The 24,473-nt window shown below is 47.5% G+C and overlaps 1 protein-coding gene across 3 annotated transcripts in view; it reads left to right on the top strand.

The window, feature by feature from the left end:
• kif26ab (kinesin family member 26Ab) overlaps positions 1-24,473 on the top strand; it is a 65,059-nt gene that overhangs the window by 22,607 nt on the left and 17,979 nt on the right. For 2 of the 3 annotated variants that reach the window (XM_083998740.1, XM_083998739.1), the window contains exons 3-4: positions 3,930-4,409; positions 9,386-9,606. In XM_083998740.1, coding sequence (XP_083854866.1) covers positions 3,930-4,409; positions 9,386-9,606 — 701 coding nt within the window. Of the gene's footprint in view, positions 1-3,929; positions 4,410-9,385; positions 9,607-13,773; positions 13,904-24,473 lie in introns of those variants that run through there. The other variant, XM_083998741.1, reaches the window with a different exon arrangement.

Genomic DNA, 24,473 nt, shown 5'->3' with positions numbered 1-24,473 from the left:
GGGGAAGGAAGGAAAGGAAGACTGACTTAGCAAATTAATCTCAAAGTCAACTTTCAGAAGTTCAGCTGTGTTTGCTTGCGTTTCCGTTTAGTGGACAGTTAGCATTAACAGAGAGGAACGAGGAATAGCCGGCGAGGACTTATTGCTACAACGCTCTGCACTCAGTCTGGGCAGATTGCACAATGACTGATGTTAGAAATAAGAAAATAAATCACGTTGGGCAGATTGCCACAGAGCGCTGGCAGGAGCAAACAGATACGAGCTGACAAGCTGCAGGCTACAGTGTGTCAGAAGTTTTCACTTTATTTTATCTCATCACGGATGCACATCAATAGAGTTTTGCTTCATTTCTCTCACTGTCACTGCCGTAGCAAGTCATGGCGAGCTTTTATGTCTGGGAAAATATCAGTTAGGCTCAAAATATATGGCTTTCCCAGAGTATTTTACTTTCAATGGAGCGTGCCTAAAAGTCCCCCTGCTAGCGAGGGGCCTCATGCATTTCAAATCACTATGACCTTCCCTTGATTTGAGTCAGCTTTCTCTATCTGCGCCACATCAGAAGCCGAACACGGAAATAGTCAGATGGCACTTTCGCTTTGTCCGCTTTAGAGAGAGAAGCCGTGTGGACGAGAGGAGGTAAATCAGGTGTGATTTGGGGAAAGAATCTAAAGTGCGACTTTGCTCCGGTTCTGTTCGCGCCCCAAGGAGGAGGGAGAGAGAAATAATGCACATCTCTCTCCCCTGTCCCCTCATCCATAAGTGGTTACGGCTGTTTCCATCAGCCTGTGGGCATGGGCTGTCTGCGATGACACTCTCCATCAACCCAAACAGACAGTCATTAGCCGGGTGGCTCTCTCTCTCTCTCTCTCTCTCTCTCTCTCTCTCTCTCTCTCTCTCTCTCTCTCTCTCTCTCTCTCTCTCTCTCTCTCTCTCTCTCTCTCTCTCCTGCTGCTGCTGCCCTGGTTTTCATCACAGTTAGTGTGAGGGACAAAGACAAACTTGGGTCTCCAAGGGCTGTGAAGGGCTCATTCCACAGGCAGGGCTTTTTCTCCCCAGCGTACTGGCTGTGTACACCTCCTTTCCATAATAAGGGCATAACATCTGACTACATTTGTCCCCAGAGTTTAATAAAGATCAGCGCTGACAGGCAGTAAACCAACACAACCACCCACAAGCCTCCAGGCAAGGGCCACAACCCCGGCCTACCTCCTCCCACCTCTCCTTCTCTCTGTCCTCTTATCCCTGCCTGTGCAGTTTGAGTCTTTCTGCGGATGGATAGACCTCGGGTTTGAAAACCTAAACCATCTCCCACTTGTACAGAACAATGGCTGAGCAGTCACAGCCCTGAAGTAGGCCCACGCCTCCCCGCCGACGGGAATGCTTTGAACGTGCGGACTGTGTTGATGCCGTGCATTACATACTTCTCTGAAGCGCTGCTACTCTTCACACCCACTTGCACCTGTCAGTAATAGATCATATGGACAATAAAGGAAACAATATGGCTTTGCGGCTGGATGCACTCATTGCATTGTGCTTTTCGTGTTTTCCACTTTATGCTTATGCACAAGCTCTCAAGCAGTTAGCTTGGATGTGGTCATACAAGCATAAGAGGAAAGTGTTTAAGCTTGTAACTGCATGGTGACTTCTCAGCAGGCAGCTCCGCGTCAAATTGATCTATTTCTATATCCAAGCCTACACTCCCCGAACGACTTGTGAAATATCTCCCAATCTCCATGTCCTCTTTCGCCATCTCTTCTCTCCCTCTTATGGACCTTCAATTTCATCATACCCGCATCATTCTCCTTCAACATCGTCGCCATCCACATCATCAGCTCCATCATCTTCATAAGCCTGGTGGCCATGACCCTTTATTCACTCCAGTGGGCATAAAGCTTATAGACAGCTTTACAGGAGAAGCCCACACTCTCTAACCTCCAGAATCCTAACTGAATAGCAGATGGGCTCAGCTTTGTGTGTCTTTTTATTAGCTCCCCTAAATCAACACCTAACAATGCATGGAGAGAGCGAGAAAGAGAGGGGAATTGATTTCTTCCATCAACCAGTTGCCTCGAGGTGGGTAGGACAGGAGGTGGTCAGAGGGTAAAGGGTGAGGGGTGACACAAGGGCGGAGATGACTGGTTATGACTTGACTTCAATTTCCTGTCTGGGAAGCTTTGCACATGAAGCCAGACCAGACAGTATGCAGAAAATATGAGCCAGCTCTGTTTCACATTTCACTCCAATTTGTCATAGACTGTTTCATCTCATTTCACCGCAAACTGTCCGGTCTTGTGTATAAAACATCCTGCGTACGCACAAGTGTGGAGAGTGGAGACCATTCATGTGTCAGGATCGAGCTGCATTAGATATCGTTCTTTAAAGCTCCATCATAGCTCTATCACATTTCCATTATAAGCTGCTTACATTGAAATCCCTTCCCCATTTGGATATACAGTCCACTCCAGCATCAACATTCACTTGATCTACCATCAGAGGTCTCTCAGAGGGATGAGATTTTCTATATTCTGAGTCTGAGTTCTTAGTAGCGCCTGCGTCCTGCCTGTTCCTGACCACGTGTAAAGTAAATAGCCATAAATCATTAACCACAACCACTTAGTTAACACCAGGTCAGTTACAGTCCAGTGCATGATTGTCATTTAAGCACAGTGATGATATGGAGATGATGCTCATCCCTCAGGGTACATTGAGTGTGATACAGCAGCTACCGCATCCCATCCACTTTTGAGAGCAAGGGAGGGAAATTTATGCACAGAGTTAGACAATAACTGTGCATCATTTCCTGTCAGCTTGTAGGAAGGTTGTAAGATGGTACTATTAATGCTGCTGGTGTGTGCAGAGAAAAGTCAGCGTATTGAGCTGCTTTCACAAGGAGGAGATTTAGAGTCTCTAGACCTGCCTCCACAGTCTCCGGATCTATCGGGTTAGCTGCATTAAGTGGCACTGCATTAGTGCAGTGGATTGTTGTTTCCCCGCTGCTTCACTCCTCCTGATCACCTCCGAGCTTCCGTGGAGCAAAGGCCTCATAAACATTTATGTATGGGCTGTGGGCTCCTGTCTTGGGCCACGACTCCACTGGGCAGAGGCCTTGTGCCCCTTTATGCCTCTTAAGAGACTGTCCTTTGTGTGTGTGTGTGTGTGTGTGTGTGTGAGAGTGTGTGTTTGTTTGTTTCCCTAAAACATAGAAAGTTATTCTCCACCCTCACTCAGGATTTGAATAGTTCACTATAGCTGTGTGAGCCTCCGGCTGCCAGGAGGAGGTAGTTATTTTCACATTTGGTGGCTCATCATATGTTTTCATGCTGGGACACTTATCATATGTAAATTGTATAGCTTTGAGCACTAGAGTCCCCTCAGCTGTTGCTTTTCTTTTGTCGTTCCTCCCAAGCAGAGATGGACACACTGGGGAGCCCTCTCACGGATGAAATAGAAAGACACAACTCCACTGGACAACATGTCTAAAAGCAACCACAAGCTGACATTTTCTTGGTGACACGTTCCACTTGTTATGTTTGGTGAAGAATGCCTCTGTGGGGATCTTTTACTAAATCCCGCCGAGCTTTCCTTCCCCAGCAGACACTGTGAAGTGAGCACACGCCTGGTGAACCTGATCAGCAGTCTTAAGTTGCATGCAGGCGAAGCATCTCAGTCTAAACAAACAACCGTTCCTAAAAGGGAAGTGGTTAAGGCAGGGAGTGAGGGTCCCAGAGGGCAGCAGCGGACCACACTGGTTGCAGACCACTGACGCACATGGATAATTTGAACAACACACAGGAAATCCTTAGAAAAAGAACAGATAGTGAGATATACTTCAGATGAACTTGTTACATATTGAGTGTGTGTGTGGGGGGGGGGTATATTGTGCATGAAGTTAAAGCCTCTCTTTTGTGTGTGTGCTCCTCTCTCTGCAGGACCCTGGATATGCAACGTTCCTCTTTGAGCAGCTCCAAACCCCTGGGAGCCACGAAGCGGGCGTCAGCTGTTGCCAAGTTTGCTCGACGCCTCTGCACCAGCTGAGGCAGGAGGCGCTGCAGACGCTCCATGCTCCCGTCCTCACCTTCGGCTCCGACATGCCGGCCCTGCCCACTACGTCCTTCTTACCGCAGCCTTCTTCCAGATTCGCCCTGTCGTCCTCAAGTGTCCATGCAAAACAGCTGGGCAAAGGCCAAACCGTCACCCACAATGTCCTGCCCCTGGGGGAGCGACATCGGGTGCCGGGCTGGTCGCAGAGCCCCTCGCTCCCCGCAGGGCCGAAGACCAGCGTCCAGGTGACGGTGGCGGGAGGGCAGATCACCGGATCCCTGAACTCTGTCACCATCCAGGCTCAGCAGTACCTCGAGGGCATGTGGAGTATCTCTAGAGTCAATAACTTCATCCCTCAGCCTCGACCGGTAAATCTTTAATGCCCCAATTTTCACTTTTGTTTTACATTTCATGCATTTAGGGACGATTTCCTTTTAAAATAGTGCATAATATAACACGCTTAAATTCCTGCAGGAACAAAACTTTGCCTACATGACTTCTCTTCGAATTGAATCAACATATATTAATTCAAAACATTTGCATACCAGCCCCCTTTTTTTTTAACCTCATGCTGCACTGCTCGTCAGGTCAAGTCTTGTCAATACAACTGTTACATTTCAGACTTTAGAAAAGATGAAGCTCTGCAGAGAATTTGTGAGTCAGAACTCTGCAGGAGCGCTGCTGACCTCTCATTCCTCAGTAGTCAAGGAGCCTGACTGATCTGAGGCCAGAGGTCATCGCAACACTAATCTGCTGACCTCCTCCTCAAGGGCATTTGAAATGACCACCCCACAGCGTCACCATAACTCCTCTCTCATGTTGGATAAGCATTAGCCTGTGCTTTGTTTGATGTCTCAGAGACTTAGAAAGGTCCTGGGTTTTTTTTAACCCTCAGTGTCATGAGAGCTAATGATTAGTCATGCTGCATCATTAATCATTAGTCGTGCTGTACCCTGTTTATGATGTTTCATTATTCAGTTGCTCATTTGTGCTGGTTTTTCATTAGTAATGTAAGCCCAGCAGTGAGCGCTCAACGTGTCTGACAGTCTGACAGTGATTGTACGTCTGGCTGCTGATGTTAAGGTGTCATCGTTACTGATGTGTCTCCTCCTACGCTGACGGGAACAGCTGGTCTCAGACCTGATTGACAAACATCTGACTGTGACATTCTACACCAGGTAGACGGCGTGTACGGACCAAACAGCATGCGCTTACGTCGTCCAGTGTTTTTCAGTTTAATATTTCCCATCAGATTTATAAGATGTGAATTTTGCCATTTCTTTTCCAACTGTGTGGATAACTGCAGCCTGTCATGGGTCTTGGCAGTGCTGGTCCTTCCTTTCTGCTCTGAAAATTGAAGACAGATTTTCTCTCCTCCCTTTAATGTCAACAAGTGCCTGTAGAGATGGTTTATGGGAGGCCATCAAAAGCTTTTAACTGCATGTACGCAATCCAGGCCAAATCAAACGGCCTGGCACAGAAGGGAGCGGCTGACTTGTGTTCTCCATCTATGTGTCTAAAAGCAATTAGTGGCCCTCGGAGCTTGGATGAGTTGCTCAATGCCACATAGCTGAGGTTGGCGCCCTCCTCGGACAGAGAAAAATGTCCCCTCAGGACATGAAGTCACGAAACACAGCAGAAATGTGTGTTATTTTCTCGAGCTTGTTTCTTTCATTAAAGCCAGATCCTTCAGAATGACAAAAACCCGCACCAGCTCTCGAGGGTTGGGAGTTAAACACTGCGCTGAAAGGCACCAGTTTTAATTCATGATTCCCTCTTGGTTTCTTTGTAGGGAAAAAACACGCAGAGTTGCTCAGACAAAGAAGCTCTGGACTCTGCTGCGCGTGTAAAATAGAAATCCTTCAGTGTGTCAACCCGGGAGCCTGGGGCGCTCCCACACACAGTCCATTATAGGGCACCTTGAATCTCCCACTTGGGAAAAGGCTGGTGAACATCTGGAATGATGTTTGTGGTCGTTGGAATTGAAACTATCTAACTCCCTCTTTGTAATTAGCTGACACTGTTTCATATGAGTGAAGTTGCCTTGAATTGAGCAAAAGGCACACAAAGGCACTTTTCTGAGACCGTCCGATGCACGTCTAGAATCTGATGCAAAAACCCAACTGTGATAAGTATTTCCTGGTGCTACTGTCTGATTGAATTTAATCCTTCAAGGACTTTAAGTAATCCAGGAAAATACTGTACCAGCAGTGTTGTGCAACTATTCAAAATGAGAAATTGATTGAACCAAATTTGCAATTCTCCCTTTGCGCCATAAAATCCAGAACCACATGTGCGCTAATCTACAAAGACCAAGTGCTCTTAACCTATGAGAGTTTCCGTTATTGGCCTGCTAGCTGCCTGCTACCAGGCCGCTGCTTCTGTGCCACCAGTGAGAAGCCCAGCAGGATGATCTTGGCCGCTGCCGCCGTGGTGCAGCTGGGCCTGCGTGGCAATGAGCCACAGAAAGCTACGACGACAAGAGAAGAAAACGATACAGGAAGGAAAGGGAAGGACAATGTCCACACATGCCAAATTGGGAAACAATTAAATCTGTTGTGCAATTATGTCCTGGCATTTGCTTAAAAATAATGAATGTTTTCCGTTGAAAGAGCCGGACATAAAGGCATATTGTTGAGTTGCTGCGTATGTTCGTCCTTTTCTCTCATGGTAGGACTCCAGTGTGGTTAGAAGTCTGTCCTCACCTCAGTTGGTCTCTGTTAGTTACAGAGTCCAGCCAAGCCTGACAGGCAGATTAACACGGGGCCTATTTCACCTCGGCAGTAATCGTCTGTTGACCGCTGGGATCAAGGGTCGCTGGGGGATCCCGGTGGCCTGTGGGGGGAAGATGGTCAGCTGATAGGATGCTGGCCTTCTCGGCTCACTTCAGACCTCACTGGAAGGACGATCTCTTTTCTCTCCACTCCTCCCTGCACTCTGTCCATTATGTTCAGATCTGTCTCGCGCTGTCTCCCTCCCTTTCTATTTTCTGTCTTTTCTTTCCAGTGGCGAACCAAGGCTAAGGGATCAGGGCGGGCTGGGGGTTAAAGGGTGGAAGGCCAGCTCATTACTGACTCTCAGTGCAAACGGCCTAGCACACATGGCTCCACTGACACTGCCTAATTACCTGACCGGGGGATAGATTGTACTGTTCAGCCAGAATCAGGGCCAGTCCAGGTCCAAGGCTACAGGGAGCAGCTTGGCTGAGGGGCTTAAGTCCCCAGTCTTAATACCAAGGGGAATACTCTTTGATAGGCGCTGTGATGAGCTCAAGTGTGTGCGTTTGTGCACCTATATGTCTGTAGATTTTCCTTTAGGAGCCCACAGGCCACCCCAGCCGTGACCAGCTGTCCCAGCGCTGTGTGCTGCTGAAAATTCACTGCCACTTGATTTTAAAAACCGACACAGCATTAGCTCAATCAGTGACGGATTTGATGAGCTATACACATCAGCTTCCTGTACGGCTGCGTGTGAAGTGCTCTAGTCTTCCATGCCAGAGTGTAATGGGTCTACTTCCCTGGAATGTGCCAAGTTCCTAACCTGTCACCCACACCAGCATGGTGTGAGGCTTTCCGCTCCGGCTGCTGCATGAGGATCTGTCTTTGGCTCATTTCAGTTTGCAGCCAGTTTTTCCATGGTGTTCTTCTTGAATCATAACTTCACACACCGCAGCTTGATATCAAACTTAGCCTCCAAGATGAAGCCTCAAGAGAGCAAAACCAGACCTCCAAAGCAAGAATGTTGATGCTTAACACTTCTAACAAGCTCAGAGGGAAGAAATGGGAATTCATGACCTGCACTTGCGCTGCAGGTCCACGGTTTGACAAATGGTCAGTGAAGCTTTTCTTGGAGAAGACAATGCACTCGTGCATTAATATAGCAGCCTGCTTGTACGGCTAACAGCGGCGGCGCTCTGCAGAGCAATAGCTAAGCCTCTCATGTGAATGTCAGAATGTAAGTATGCCCTCACATCCTGATGTATAGCGTTCACATGTCAGGCCTTGCATATAAATAGTACAGCTGTCATCCAGTTCTGACAAATGGCAGATAGGGGAAGGCCAGACACTTTATAAAAAAAATTGTAAAGGATGTTATTTTAGTTGCCAAACATGAATCTAGGGCAAACACTGTGGTGGTAAATATGCAGAGGGCCTGAACTGTATTTATAATACATATATTACACAAGTCAAATGGCACTGAGGCTGCAGCACTGTGTGTGCTCAACTCAAGGTCGTTGCTGATTGCACAATGTTCATGTGTCAGCGTTATAAATGTTTTTAGGAAAACTCTGGCCTTTATTTATTTAATTTCCGATGTTGAGAACCCACAGAACCGGTTCTTGTCAGCTGCTATTGATCATTGTCCTGCAGGATAAACTAGCGGCTCCGGTGGGGATTAACCTTTTGTCAGTGTGGTGACTCCAGCTGAAGTTGGCTTTTGCCTTGTATAATTAGCTCTTTGCACCCTTTGTGTTGCCCAATAAGCAACAACTAACCACTGCAGGCGTAACCTTGATTTCCCATGCCCAGCTAGCTTCACCACTATTTATTTCAACTTTTAACATCAACAGAGGACGGGAAGGTTCAGTGTATGAATGGCCTCCATTTGTTTGTAATATGCATCTGTAGCTTTCTATACATAGACTTGGCTCACATGCTTTTCCCTCCTATATATACATAACTGATTAGGGATGCTGCAACACTGTGTGACATATCTCAGTGTAGATGTACAGCTTCAGCTTTGTCATTAGTTAACAGAACTAATTAATTACCAAAACACCCAAACAAAGCACCACATTTTATTCCTGTTCAATAATCAAGCTTCCGGAGCAGAGTGTGCACATGCGAGCACAATTCAGGTACCTCGTAAACATTTAAGCTGTGACAAATCTCTCCGTGCACACGATGCTGGATTGTTTATTCCCTTTGAAACCCCCTCTTAGATAGTCTGACTCAAGCTGCAGGATGACACGTTCCTCACTCCTGCTGCATAAAGTGCCAAATTAGCCATGGACTTACAGATATAATCGAGAGCAGAGTGAAGTAAATCGCTGGTGATTTAATTACTAATTAAATGTGGGTTATCACTTAATTACAGTAGGCTATAACTAGAGCAACCTCGAGAGTGTTGCCAGAATCAATGAATGGTGCAGCATCCTTTGCCGTTCTGTGGGGAGCTCTCTGCTGTGGATACTGCTGACTCCCGCTAACCAGAGCTGGCTGCAGCAGCTGCCCGTCCATCTGTGGCAGAGGAGGAAGCAAATGGAGTGGAAGGAAGGTGGACAGGAGTGATAAAACCTGTAAGTGTTGGCTGTGGTCTTATCTCTGTATCTGTGTGTCAACAGACTCAGGGTTTGATGGGGGATGCAGACAGAGGTGTCACACCCTCAGAGGCCCCGATCACCACCATGACCACCACCACCACCACCAGCAGCAGCAGCAGCAGCAGCACCCTGACGCCCTGCCGACTGAGGAGCTCCAGCCAACCAGGACTCCCAGTGCCCGTCACCAGTACCTCCACCTCCCCCTCTCCTTCCTCATCCGCGGCGGCCTCCTTCTTCATTAGGTAAGCACCTCCCCCTCCTCCTCTCCTCCTGTCAAATCACACCGCATTTGAGCCTGTCAAAGCGTAGAGAGATTACACCCAGTTGTTGTGGTGTTAAATGAAGTGTTTAGTGTTTTTTGCCGGTTGTGCATACACACCTGCATGAATCCAGGCTTCGGTGTGTGTAGGTGTACAGTACGTGAAGAGAGCTTGAGACAAGATGTGCACAGACTCGCCTTCAAATGTCTGCTGAAGGTCATGGTTCACGGTGTTAACATCCATGTGGGGCACCCATTCCATGGAGATGTTGTTCTTGCCATGCTTGAATTATAGCATGCCTAGGGATACGCACCATCATGGGACTAAATGAACCTTTAGTTACAGGCACCAGTGCCCATGAATGGATAATAGAATTACATAATTCGATATGAAGAGGGAGTGTCTCACGCAGGGGCTTGGGTTAAAGCTGAGTATTGTCCTGAGGTATTTCATGTTTAGTTATTTTTCCATCTTTGTTTTGCTTCTTCAAATTAAAACAGCTTCTCCGGCTGCATAGCTGTATCTGCAGCTGCAGTGCAGGGCTCTTATTTTGTAATTCAGTGAAACCATTTGGCCCCAGTGTATCTCAGGCTCAGGGAGGCTTTTTCAGCACTGCTTGGCTCTGCTGTTGGTGTTGCCCCGGAGAATACTTCACCCTCTCCAGGCGGGTGGATGGCTGCTGCAGTGTGCTGTATTGTCATTGATAGATTCCCAGGCAGGCTGGTCAGTGCAATGCGCTCCCTGCCTCTGCTCTCCGAGGAGTGCTATGTCATAATGAATGTTGGCGAAAGGGAAGGTGGCTAAGAATGATGCATGGGGCCATTGAAGCTCTGCACCACGGGAGGTGAAGGGACTTGTGGAGTGTGACAGGAAGCCCGTGGGGGATTGGTGTGGAGCTTAGGTTTTCTCCAAGCACCCCCAAATGGAGTGTGTCTTGCCAGCTTTCATAGGGTCACAGTGTATAAGTGGGACCATGAGACCTCTCCTTTGGCAAAGGGGACATTCCACTAAATATGCAACTTCCTTTGTATCTCGCTTTCCTTTCCAAGAGCAGTGGGTTTGAATAACACCAAGGTGTGGCCCTTTGCTAGACAGGGTTAATTCCTGACACTGATTTATTGGTTCTTATGTTTTCTTTGGACCTGAACTCAAAAAGAGTCGCTTAAAGAGCCACGTCTAGCCAGCCAGGGTGGGCTAAAAGCAGGGAAAAAGAGGGAGGTGGTGGTCTTGTTTTTTCCCTTGCAGCAGGTCCTGGTGGGGCAGAGCGGGGCGGGGTATAGGTGGAAGTACAGCGAAGGGTTCCACCTTTCATTTCATCCTAAAGATAATTGGCTGCCAAGAATGTGGTGTTTTCCTTGGCCCAGAGAAACACAATGATGATGACGGTCCGGCCTCACATGGCATCACATCTCACACTCAGAGAGAAAGGGTGTTGGAGATGCACTGTGCTTGATTTGAAGCACACCCACTTCCTGACCCTCTGCAGCTGCAACAGGAATATCATCATCATCAACATCATCATCATCATCATCCTCCATCTCATCATCATCATCATCATTTTTCTCACATTGATGTTTCATTTTGTTTTTTGTGGATCACTGCTGATTGAAATGTAACCCCCTCCCGCCCTCTCCCAAAATCAAACAGAACTGAATCAATCAACAGAGTTTTGTTTTCTCTCTGCTCTGGTACCGCTCTGCTTGGGAAAAAAAAAAAAAGCAAGTGATGAAATTAGCGTCCTTCATGTTTTAGGCTTGATTGAAAACTCTTATCTGATTAGTATTCTGTTTTGTTCTCGAAAGATACAATTAGTGGGATGCATGTGGAAATCCTGAGAGCTCAGGATGTAGGAACGGAATAACCAAACAGCCGTTTCTACCCCAATGGAGTGGAGAAGGCTCCTTAGACACTTGTCTGACATTCACTAACACTGTTCCACTCAGAGATGAAATTTTAATTAGAACGCAATTAGCTTGAGCCTAGCCGCTGTAGCTAGTTCGCTGCTGAAAGGAAAAAGCGAGTGTGATGAACTAAAACCGTTCATTGTTTAATTTTTCATTGGAAAAATAAGTCAACCATTCAGCTGTGATTTAAAAAAAAAAAAAAAAAAAGCATTTAATTTGTTTCATTTAAGATGGGTACTGAGTTGAAAAATCATTTTAGCAGAAATGTCGATTTCTTAACCAAGAACCCCAGCAGGTTGGACTCACATTTTTGCCGTGCAAGACGGTAATGTGTCCCCTCAGATTAATTATTTGTGACCCTGAACCACTTAATTGTGCATTTAAATCACTTAATTATTTTCAAAGGCTAATGATGTCATGCTAAAACACCTGAACATACAGATTGTTTTAGTTACTTAGTGGTAAAAGCAACAAATTACTTCAAATTCGCAGTATTAAGTAAATGTATTCAACACTTTGGTGCCTCATCCGACAGAGTGTTGTTTAAACACATATTAACAGGGAGTGAATTATTGATTTAAAAGCGGTGGTCATTAATTAATCCAAACAAATTCTGTTTTTACAGAATATGTGATTACACAATGAGTGTATCATTTAAAGCATTTTTCTCTCATCCTGCTTCCTGTCTCTGGTCATTGTGCAAACTAGCCTGAAACACAGATGACCCCGAGGTCCATGGTGACCCGACGGTAATTAGAGTGACTATACAGTCGCAAGGAGACAGGAAGAGTCAAAGGTCAAACTTTGACCGGAGGGTGCGTGTGTGGGTGTGCATGCGTGCATATCATTATGTGTATGTGTACATCAGTATATGACTTAGGGGTGGGGGGTAATGAATTTAGAGCCATGTGTTCAGCTGACTCCCACGTTAAGCGCTGATTGCCTTGTGACAGAGCATATGATTAGTGTATTGACACAGCATTGTGTAATGAAGCCAGGCAGAGCTCACAGCGGGGGCTAGGCGGTGTGGCTAACTGCCGCCTCTCAGATCCCTCTACCCATCTCTCCGTTCCATTAACACCTGCTGATTGTGACGGTGTGTTTATTACCCACCGGGGCCCGTGGGATTTTTCAGCGCACACTGCTGAGCCGAGCCGACTGCTCAGTTTGCGGTCTACTTTGCTCTGTGTGCTTATTTCAGCACAGCAGCGTGAGACATTATCCATGGCCTATTGTTGGTGTATTTTTGTTTGGAGGGGGGGCTGGTCTATTTTTCACTCTGCAGCCACATACTAATCATACTCAGGAGAAGGGATGGTTGACTCACTGAAAAGACACAGGGAGGTAACAAATAGAAGAGTCCAGAAGACCTTGGAGGAGGAGGAGGAGATTCAGGGACGTTCAGACTTCAGAGGTGGCACCCAGACAAGGCGGGCAGGCTGCTGCAGGGGCAGGGCGGACAGCTGTTTGCTGGAATGTGGCCCTGAAGGAGTTTTAGGAGGAAGCGGTTTTATGGTCGCCCGTCGTCCGCCCCGCAGCTGCTGCCCAGGTGAGTGTTTGTGCACTAATGACTGTGATTGTGCACAAGGAATCCTCCTGTAATTGCGGCAGCGTGGCCATTCAGCTCAGGTTCTCCTGCAGAGACCCGGCCTTTGTATGAGCAACACTCACTCTGCACTGCATCTCCCACCCCCAGGGCTGCTCTGAGTAACCACAGAGAGACGTCATTAGCCAATGGAAATAAAATGTGACAGATTTTTCTTGCCAAAGTGGAAATTGGAAAAATCAGGAAGTTGAAAATACGCACCCTGGACCACTGGACTAGAATTTAGACAGAGGGAGGGAGAAGAGGCATCTCCTCAGTGGCAGTGCTTGTTCATGTTCTGAATTAAATAACATGTTTGATGATTTACCGTATGGTATGATTGTTCCTGAAGTTTCCATGAGAATCTCTACCTCTCAGTACACCCTGTTTGTTTCCAACAGAAGTGTTGGTGTTGCTGGGGTAAATACAGCAGTTCTGACTTTTTTTTCATGTCAGCAGTGATCCACACAGAGAGGCTTCAAGCTGACAAAGCCCAGGACACTGGTGTGTTTGGTTGGCTGTGTTGTGATTGACAGCAGGGATCTCTGTCACTGGCAAATAGGCAGGGCAGATTATGTGGAGCAGAGGGGACGAGTGAGCACACTGGATGTGGCCCACATGGCAGGGGGATAAAGATACAGAGCGGGACTGCAGCTGCCCGGGACGAGCGTGCTTGTAAATGTTGTCATTCAGACGGCGTCCTCGGGCTGATGCTCCGTTCTGACAGCATCAGGAGCAGGAGGTCTGCGCCTGTGGAGAAGAAAATCGGATTCACTACCATGGGAGTCAAGTAAGTTCTGCTGTACGCTGGCAGCACTGCGCTAACTTGGATATGTGACACTCTCCTTGGACCTTGTGTGTGTTTGTCTAGCAAGGTGTAGCAAACGCACATCCGGGTGTCGTTTTTTTTTTTTGTTTCTGCCCAGTGAGCTGTGGTGTAGACGTTGCTTTTTCCTTCTTTCCTCTTTCTCGCTCTCTCACTTTCACTTTCTGTGCTGCTCTGTCTCTCTTTTTTCCGCTCTGTGGATCGTGAGGTTTTGTGCGGTCGTTGGAGTTGGACTGCCTGCTCCCCGGAGGTGAAAGGGTAATGCTTTTGTGAAATCCTCCTGCAAAAGTAAGAAATTGAGGAGAATATACTGTATAGCATGGCAGGAAGCATATTCCTTAAATCCTGGCTCCATTTTCAGGAAACAACCACAATGGAGCTGAAATGTTAATTCTGCTGCTACCTCCAGAGCCTGACAAATGACAACTGATTCATATTAATCTGTTGAATCTGAGCAACACATGCCCAGGGCAGCGAATGGCTCATCAGAAGTATTGAGTGGGAGGATGGTTGAGCTGCTCTGTGGTATTTGTCTTTGTTTACTGTCGGATAAAACACCAGCTGGTATTTTGCTGCCATAATCAGGCTGATGGGACTAATGGCTGCCTCTGTGCAGCGGCAGACTCAGTGGCAGCACCAGCTGAGGCCGTGAAGGCAGTGCAGCATCTAGATAAGCCCAGGTGCGAATCCATCCAAGGCCTGTCAGGCGCCGTCAAGGCTGAGGTGTTGATGGAGATCCAGCCCGGCCTTGCAGCCTCAGGGATCTCCAGCAGGTAGATGCATCCCACTACCCTCATGTTACCCTCTGACTCTCAGACAGCGATAGGTTTCCTGCCTCTCTCTCTGACTCATAATCCTCCATGATTCTCAGGTAACAGATCTCATTGTTTTCTGGCAGATTTAATCTTTACTGTATCGAATGTTAGCATGGAGGTGATGTTGATGCAGCCCGAGTGACTCGTATATAATGCATGCTTCACGGGGGTATATGCTGAATATTACATGACAAAACCCTGATTTCGATTCTCTGCGTTACTCTTCATATAATCTGACTTTGCTGCACAGCCGAAGCTCTGATTTCACTGTGGCTGATGTCCTTGCCTCTTCCTTGGGTGTCTGCATGTTCGCCTGTTCCCTGGGATATGATAACACTGTGTGATAGTGTTTGGCCCCCTGCAGCATGAGGGTTATTGGCACTGTTGTGACGGGCGACCCAGAATCACTTGTGCCTGTCATCATGAATGGCGAACAGCTCCAGCGATGGGGGAGAAAGAAAAAAAAAAGCCAAGGGTTCGGTGCGGTCTGCGTGAGGGATAACCCGGTGCCCTTTCCCCTGTTCCCCCCAATTGAATGCCTGAGTCAGGAAGTCTGTCTGGCCCACTCACATAGCCTGCAGGGGGGCGACGGGGGCGAGTTGGGGGGGGGGGGGCTGACAAACAAAGAGCCGAAGCGCTGACTCAAGCCTGTGCACTCACCCTGGGTCCACGTGTACTAAGCCCTGAGGGAAGAGGGGAAAGCACGGCTGTCCACTCCTGACAGATTCCTTTCACACATGGTGAAATGAGAGGATGTGGAGCGCAGACCTCTGTCCTGTAGGCTCGTTCGGTAACAGTGCTGCCTTTTTCTGTCAGCATGCTGTTAAGGGTCGACCAAAAAAAAAAAGACAGCCAGTTAGTGTGAGAATAGTTGAGTGTGGGCAGAAGAGGTGACGCCCTCAGCATCAATCCATTTCCAGTTCTGTTATACTGCCCACTTTGAGCATTCCCCATTCAGATGTATAACGACTACAGTTGCCCACAGGGCTTCATGATCAGTACATTAGTGTTATGTTATCACGCACAACGCTGCAAATTCTTTAACCCCTAGCCTGTTGAATGGATATTATGTGCTATACGCCTGTGGGAGCTGAGAGATGCCATCTAAACCTCCTTAGTGCCCCTCAGTGAAAGACATGCAAATGGACTCTATTATCTTTGTCATTATAACCGCAGTGACTTTTGCATTATGGCTGAGGCACAGTGTGAGAGTGTGGTGGAATAAAAGAAGAGCGAAATTGCAATAGCTGATGGCGGGGAATATGTGTTGAGGAGTTTCATGACCTATTGTGTGTAGACGCAGAGGAGAGAGACGGTGGCCTCCTGCTCCACCGAGCTGCCGTTATGTCTCTACAATCCAGAGAAACAAAGATGGCTCCTGGTGGGGCCGAAGCATCACTGCTCCTCGGGCGCTCAGCTACACGCCATGGCCTTCTATTCAACATGAATAACTAATAGCTGCCCAATCAGTGCTTGTAGGTTGATTTCCCCAAACGGTAGTGCTTTATTTTTCATTTTCAGTAACACACACAGGCAGCAGCAGCTCTGTGCTGGATGGGGACGGGCCCGGCTTTTTTTTTTTTTTTTACGGGTGGAGATCAGATTACCAGTGAGGATAAGGCCATTGTCAGGGCAGGTGCTTTAGTGTTTACCTCATCACCCACAGCTTCAATAGATGAACCATTTCACCACGCTCGCACACTGTAGATTGTTGACACTTTATTATTTGCAAACGCACACATTTTGCTTCACTGTAAATTGGCACACTATATACACAATCAGCTACATTATGACTCGGGGGAAACATAATAGTGCTTCGAGTACATATTCCACATGTTTGCACCACAATGTGCGCCTTAGTGGAGAGTTAGAAGAGATTAAGAGTTTTTGTGCAGCATATTACGCCCCTCGACCCGCTCTCGTCCATGAACAAATGACACAAGGCAGAAGCTTGTGTAGTACACGTGAAAAAAGAAAAAAAATCACACACACACACACTGTATGAAACTAAAAGTAGCAAGGAGGATTTATCTCCTCAGCGTTTCTGTGGCTGCTTTCTGCATGCACATCGCCGTGAATGGAGCGGATTATAGTTTGTAATCGGTTCACGACCCAGCACGTGAGAGCCAGCTGTAGTGCGCTAAAAATCCCATTATCCCCATACGCTCTATGTGGCCCAGTGTGTGTTGCGCTGTGTATTTCTGTGGTTGACTTTACGAGTGTGTGATACAGGATAAACTGCTTAGCTTGAATAATGCGGTTGTAGTCGCTGTAACGTCTTAGTGGCGGTTCTCAGGGACACATTTTCCCATGTGGTTGGACTCCGTTTACAGTTTTCCCCTCCATCCTGCATCTTATATCACAGCTTTTGACAGCACAGCTCATTTCGCTTGACTTGGACCCCCTCTAGTTTTTGCCGGGTCGCTTATTGACTTGAATATAGATGAAAGATCAAAAGACACGTGTTAAAACTTCTCCCCCCCCCCCACCACCACCACCCCGTGTCCTGTCTCTCTGGACGACCCACTGATTAATCACCCCCAAATGTTCTCAGCAGCCTGCGGGCCTGTTTGTTGTGATAGCCTCAGTGTGGAGAAGTGCAAATAAATAATCGCTAGGTGTCTTACCCTGGCGGCAAGTGATTAATGAAGCGGTGAAGTAGAGCAGAAGTATGCTGGCTCACTTGTCTGTCCGTCTGTCCCACGTTTATCAAGCTCTGAAGTTATTCTCGATTCTGATTGGAGGTTATGTGTCAATCTAAGAGGACATTTTATCTGACACGCAGCAAAAGTCTTCTATATCCAGTGAACTCCCTCCGCTGTGTGCTGAAGCGATTTCCGAGACTGGAAACGTCACTCAGGTGGTGATGACTTGATGTTAGCGCCAAGACTTCTTCCCGACATGCCCTGAGCAGAACAGCCTTCCTGAGGTTTTTTTTTTTAAGGGAAGATGTGGGTGGGATGGTGGGTGAACCGGAGTTCAACATGTGTATAGAGAGAGTGAAGTTATTCCAGATTCTCTGCAGCCTCGGAGAGAGGAGCACAGCAAAATACCTGGAGCAGTGTCTGAGGAGCAGAGTGAAAATACACTGGAAGAGATGAAAGCAGCTGTTAATCTTTGTCAGCAGTGCCAGGGGTGGGGAGGCTGCAGTCTGCGGAGCAGGGGAAAAACATGTCTTCATTATCATCTGTCACCCATCAGCTGAAAAGTGAATTTTCTTCCAAGACTTTTATTTTTGCTGCCTGAACCAATTTTGACGCAATAGCTGAGGGTTTTCTTTTCCCCGCTGGCTTCTAACACACTGCTGCTGCTTTTTGGAGGAAGCTCCTAAACAAGTTTGGTCCATTGCTAGAGATTTTCCTTTGAGGACCTTTTGACTCTCATTGCAGGCATTTTCAATTATTTCCTCTAGGGGCCTTTAATTGGCCCCTTAACTCATTGACTGACAAATGAGTCCTGCTGAGTTAAGTCCTGTGCATTGTTCCCCCCCAACATGGCCTAATGTTTTAGCCAGTTAGGGTCATATGAGTAAGATGTGTTGCTGAATGCCATGATGAACAAAGAGGTGAACTATAAATACAACTACAGCCCCTGACTTTTACCCTAAATGACCCTCCTGTGTCTTAAGCCTCACTATGGGTATGGGGGGATAGGTAGGTATAGGGTGATTGGAGACACAGTACTTTATGGGTGGGGCATTAAACACAAAAACACTGGAAGGCAGTTCCACCACAGGAAGAGTTTGTCGCACACTGTGGATCATTACCGCGCCAAAAAATATTCCCTCCTCCATCATTGAGGCGTGAACCTTGGCGTAGACACACAGCACCTTCTCTGCAACAGTCCTATGGGAGGTGAGGGCCCGCTGGCATGAGCCTCTTCTTCTTGATGTGATGTCCAAAGGCACAGAGGATAAACCTGCTTAACACATTTCCCTTGATAGGCAGAGGAAGAGGAACAAAGAAGTCGCTTTTACTTCGGTGTTGATACAAGCCAGTGCTTAAATCTACTGTTGCTTACCCTGATGTACTGTAGCAACATACCAGGCTTTCTTGAATATTGATGAGTTTTTTTTTTTCTTCACTTTTTGGCGCCAACTGTTCCATTTATTCTTGGCCGACTGGGGATTCCCATCTTTGGGAATAAAGCAATTCCAAGCTGGCGGTGGCGTAGCCCCAACGATCATTTTTTCCTGTTTCTTTCTCAGGCAGAAAATGATTTACCTCCTCATGGACATCGCCTCGCTGGCACAGAGCCAGGCCCACTGATCGAAGAGAGGACTTGACTCCGCACCCTGCTGCTCCCTCTCTCACTGCCTCTTTCTTTCTATCTCACCTGCCTACCTCCTCCTACTGACTGTGTTTGGATCGTCTCTTATTCCATCTCACTGATCGGCAATTTATTATTTTTTCATCGCCGCCTTTACCCTCTGCACAGATTCTTCCCCCCCATTCCCCACTGGCACTCTTTCTTTTCCTGTGTTTCAAATGATCCCTCGTTATTCAAGCTATTCTCCAGAGGATGCCCTAATCCCTCATTTTCCACCTCAGTCCACAGACTGTTTCAAAAGAGTTCAGAGGAGATGGCGACAGAACAGGTTTGCAAACCTTGGGTAGAATTTAGGATTAATTTAGGGAAAACTGCATGTGTCTTTCTTGCTGTGACAGAAGAGCTTACGCTGAAGAGCTTATTACGACATGACTGTGGCAAGTTAGTTGCAAATGGTGACATCAGTTTTTTGTCCAGAATCTTCTCTATTATTATACATTGTGTTCACAGATGTTACATGAATGCGTTTTGCCTTACCTAATTGGCTGGGTCGAGACTGTTGCAGTGAAGATGTGTGTGCAGCCTTGGGCTGTCAGCAGCCAGCGCACAAATGATGCCCCATTTGGTATTCTGTGTCCAAGGCCAGACACCGCAGGAACAAAAGGCTTGTTGAACACCTTGTTGGAACAAAGAGCTTTTCTAAAAGGCCTTGGTTGAATGTGTTTGGAACGTGCCAGGCGAGATATTGCTCAGCTAACTGGACATCACATTCATCGCTGTCTGGTTTAGCTGGGATCCGTTTATCTATTTCTGAGGATTTATAGAAAGTCTATAAATCCTAGCCTAAAGGTGTTTGGCCACTTCCTGTAAACTGCCGCTGTGTACATCGACACAGGAGAGAGCAGCTCTACCTACAGACTACCATTAAAACAGCCAAGCTAGAGGAAGCAGGCGGGCAGCCAGGTTGAAAGCTTCAGAGCTTTGAATTGATAAGATTCAACTGACGGCCAGATAAGCCCGTTAGTTCTCTCTTCCATTTTAATGTATCTGCTGCTGCAGAGGGAGAGAGGAAACGTTTTTCAAAACGACTGGAAAGATCTGGGTCTTTTTGGTCGATGCTAATCTGAGCGACAAGATAACCAGACTGCACGGCCTCTGGATCTCCAGGTGGGGGCCTTTTCTTTTTTCTTTTTTTTTTTTAGCTGCTCCTGTGAAGTAAAATTTCACATTTTCACTACAATTAACATTTGATGAACCACATTCCAAGATTAATCACTGTCGTCAGGATGCTGCGGCCTCAGGCATAGTTGTTGTGAGTGATTTAGGAAAAGAGAGAGGAAGTGAGAAAAACTAAATTAATGTTTATACCAGTGGTCCCTTGATTGCAGGGAGACTTTGGAAAGGAGACAGACTCATTACCAGACTAAACCTCAGAGCCACACAGGAGGCTTGGATCAGCTTTGTCATGCATCTGACAGCCTGTTTCTCCATTCTTGTCCCCATGTGCCCGTCAATGCCTCCAATAACCTGAATCTGCTTCATTCTTTGGTTATTTTGAGAGCCCACCCTGTGTGACCCCCTCAGCTTTTAGTACAGGGGCAATGCATACATTTATACATGAGCAGCCATACATCTGGGGGATGCTGACACCCACAGTGGTTGACTCTGAGAACAGGCGTTTTATGGTGCGGGGGGAATCTGCCTCATACTTAATGATCAGCATCCTGACCTCACTCGTAAATCTCGTGTGGGTGGGCCCTCTCTCTGCCAGGACTGGTTGGCAGAGTATGATATCATCTCCTCTTGCCTGTGCACCATATGAATGTGTTTTTTTTTCACGGACTGATGTCATTGTCGCTTAATCACCGCCGAAGCTTAGCGGCGGCCGGGTCAGACTGCGAGTGACCCGGGCCCGCAGAACATGGAGTGCCAGCCGCGGGACTGAAAATCTGTTTTAATCCACAACCCAAATTTAGCAAAGAGCAAACAAGGTAGCCATGGCTGTCTGCGCATTAGCCCATGCTGCTGTTGCTTTTACTGATCTAAGTCTGTCTTTCTCCTGCATTCGAGCTCAGTTGGTAGATTTATATTTTTCCCCCCACACCTTTGGGGCACAGCAGTGTTTGATCGTGTCAAGGGCAGCCCATCAATAAGACAGTGTGTAGTGATTTTAGCTCTGGGGAGGTTCCCATTGATTACCTTTTGACTCAAAAACATAGCACCTCACCTGATAGACCAACACAAATCCAGACCGATCAATCACAACAATCTGCTGATATGGCATTTTGACTTTGACAGGGTCCCCAATGCACAAAAACAAGACTCCATACACATACACCTCTAAAAAACATCTCACAAATGTCTGTTAACTTCTGAGTCCAGGAGTCTCCAGCAGCGAGCGAGCCTGACTCATTGTGCTGGAGTCATTATTACCACAAGATGTTGAGGCTGGCTGCAGCCCAGTATCCCCATCTCCATTCATGAAGAGCTGTGCTGGCCTGCTAATCAGCAGCAGTGCAAGGTAGACTCACGGTGGGGGGGATAAAGCAGTCTGATATCAGAGCCAGTGATCTGATCCCTGCATGAATGGCCAGAGCAGCCTTATCTTGTCTGCGGAGGGGGGAAAAAAAGGAGAATCACAGAAAGGAAATGTCAAGGATAGTAAATGCAGCCAACATGGTAATTAGCCAGAGAAAAGGGGGCTATACCTAAAGAGCTGTATAGCTGGCTTGAAGAACAGAGACAAATTTGCACAAACAACCTAATGGGTGCACCAGCTAATGATTCTCTGGGGCAGAGGAATTTCTCTTGTTAATTTGACAAAGCTTGAAAAGAAGGATGGAGCGATTATTGACAGCAGGCCAGAGTGAAGCTATGAGAGCAGCAGGAAAACGCAGCTTCTGCACTCTCTCTCTCTCTCTGTTCTCCAGTCAATGACCTGCTCGCCTCCTCCTCCTCCTCTCTCACTGTCACCCCCTGTGTAGGTGAGGACGAACTGTAGATGTCCTCTCCTGAACAAAAGGAGCCAGGAGACCTTTTTATTTCAAACGGTGCTTGATTTTACATTTGTCTTGCTTTGGCTCATTTATATATATTACAGTCATTATCTGTCTCTGAGGTCTGTTCAAAAGGAGACAGTGATGGAGCTGAGCGGCTATCAGGACAGTTCCAACTGTGCCTGTTCCCTATTATTACATCATTTTGATATATAACACCTGAAACCGAACTGAAGGTATAGCAGCAATAGGCATGAGACTAATGACTGGTAGCACTGTCTGCAGAGACCAGTGTCCACATTAGTGTTGCCTGCATGACTGCTGGCTGTCAGAGATTCAGAAGGATTCAGTGGTAGGAGAAAAAGCTTCAGGAGACGACTCAACGCTCTTTAGAATAAGCCCACCTCAGGCAAATTAATTTTGGACACACTGCAGAAAAGCAGAGGTAAGCGTGCTGTGGCAGGGAGGAAGAGAAAGGTTATGTGATATATCAAACTGCTTCATTACTATAGTCTGCTCTCCAAATAGATCGGCAGGGGTGGGTTTTTATTTTTCTTTTCTTTTTTTCTCTCCTCTGCCTCCAAATTTAATCGTACAGAGTTCACACACAGGGCACTGTGTCAGAAGGAGAGAGGCAGGGAGGGCTTGGTGTGTGTTTGTGCTGGATGCACTTTCATCTGGCAACTCTAACACCCACTCTGTCTGCCGATATGTTGTAGTAGGCTCTCTGCAGCCAAAAGCAGCCGCCTTTCAAACAAGTCTGGCTGGTCGGGGGGCTGAGAGGGCTTACTGGTAAATTGGCAGCCCAGGGAATACAGGGTACTCTCACCCCGGCGCTTGCCCACTCACATGCTTTCATTCCCCTTTTTTACCCTTGACCATTGACTGACTGCACTCTCTCTCTCACTGGCCAGCGTAGATCAGCTTTTTCTCAGATGTCATCTATTCATTGCGTGTCCTCTCCCTTGCTCTCTTCTTTGCTCGCACTCTTTCTTTCTTTTTTTTTTTTAATCTCTCGTAGTTTTCCAATCGAGTCAGAGCATTGCTCATTCAGGCAATCCATCTTTCTGCTCTTAAGTATATCCTTCCTTATCTGTGTGTCAGTCCTTATGATTAATAACACTCTCATTCATCTGGCTAATTACATCCTTCAACAAAGGCAAAAGAAAATACAAATGTTCACGAGTGTACTGTACACTCACTGCTCACACAAACACAGAAACGCACATACACACACTCGTGCTCATGCATGCATGCACTGTAGGCATACTAACCAAATCTGTTTGAAGTGTGGGACCCTAAAAGAAGAGAGGGCTCCTGTATGCATTAAGTATTCATGTGACGTGTGGTGGGGTGCATACGTGTTTGTGTGTGCGTGCGTGCATGTGTGTGTGCAGACAGAGAGTGAATGAGGGTGTGTGTGCGTGTGTGTGTGTGTGTGGGTAGGGAGAGAAAGAGAGTACTCGCAAATTGCGCCGCAAGCAGCCAGCAATCGAGCGCTGACACCTCGTCTGGCAGTCGGAGGGAAAAGGGGCTGGGCTGAGGAAAGAAAGAGAGAGAGAGAGTGAGAGAGGGAGAGAGGAGGGAGGTGTGTGTGTGTGAGGGAGAGGGAAAGAGAGAACGAGAGAGAGAGCGAGAGAAACACGGCAGGACAGCTGCCAGCATTTCACCGATAGCAGGAGAAGGACTGAGAGGCGGAACCGGAGTAGGAATTTCTCCTCATTCTCAGCCACCCAAGGAAATCTTCCAGCCCAGTGAGGCGTGCTGATTCTCTCCCCCTCCTCCTCCTCCTGCCTGTGAGCAGCAGCGGCAGCAGCAGAGACTCTGGGAAGGACCTGGGCATCAGGACCTGCAGCCACTCACAGCAGACACACCACAGTGGATTAACTGAATGAAAGAAAATCCTGCAGCCGGTGGGATGAACGCAGAATCGCGTGCGAGGGAAGGAGTGGAAAACTGAGTTGGAGAGGAAGCTGTTGCAGGGTTTATGCATTGCTGAGCGGAACTTTACTTGCAGGAGGCATGGAAAGAGTTAGAGGTACTTTAGTGGTGCATGAACAGGGGAGGTGCTCCGTCTCATCCTGACCCTCTGAGAAGCTCTCTGGACGAACTGCAACCCCCCCCCTCACCACCACCACCACCACCACCACCCCCTCGCTGTGAATCTACTGCCTCTCCTGCAGGGTAACCATCCTCCCTGCCCACCTCCACCCTAACCCCACCTGGCGCTTGCTTGTTCCACTTGGTTACTATGACGCCCACGCCTCCTCCTCCTCGTCCTCGTCCTCCTCCTCCTCCCCCCGCCCCTCCTGCTTCTTACAAACCTCTGTGAAATCAAGTGGAACCTCGATGATTGTGATCGGAGCAAAGAGGACCCCTGTGCCCCAACTAGTGAGCAGCCCCGCCTCGCGCCACCGCCGCTCTCTCTGCGACTGTGCCGGCGTGTCGAATGTG

Source organism: Trachurus trachurus (genome assembly GCF_905171665.1).
Source record: "Trachurus trachurus genome assembly, chromosome: 22".
Classification (NCBI taxonomy): domain Eukaryota; kingdom Metazoa; phylum Chordata; class Actinopteri; order Carangiformes; family Carangidae; genus Trachurus; species Trachurus trachurus.
Note: the sequence above shows the minus strand (reverse complement) of the source record. Positions and strands in the feature narration are given on the sequence as shown.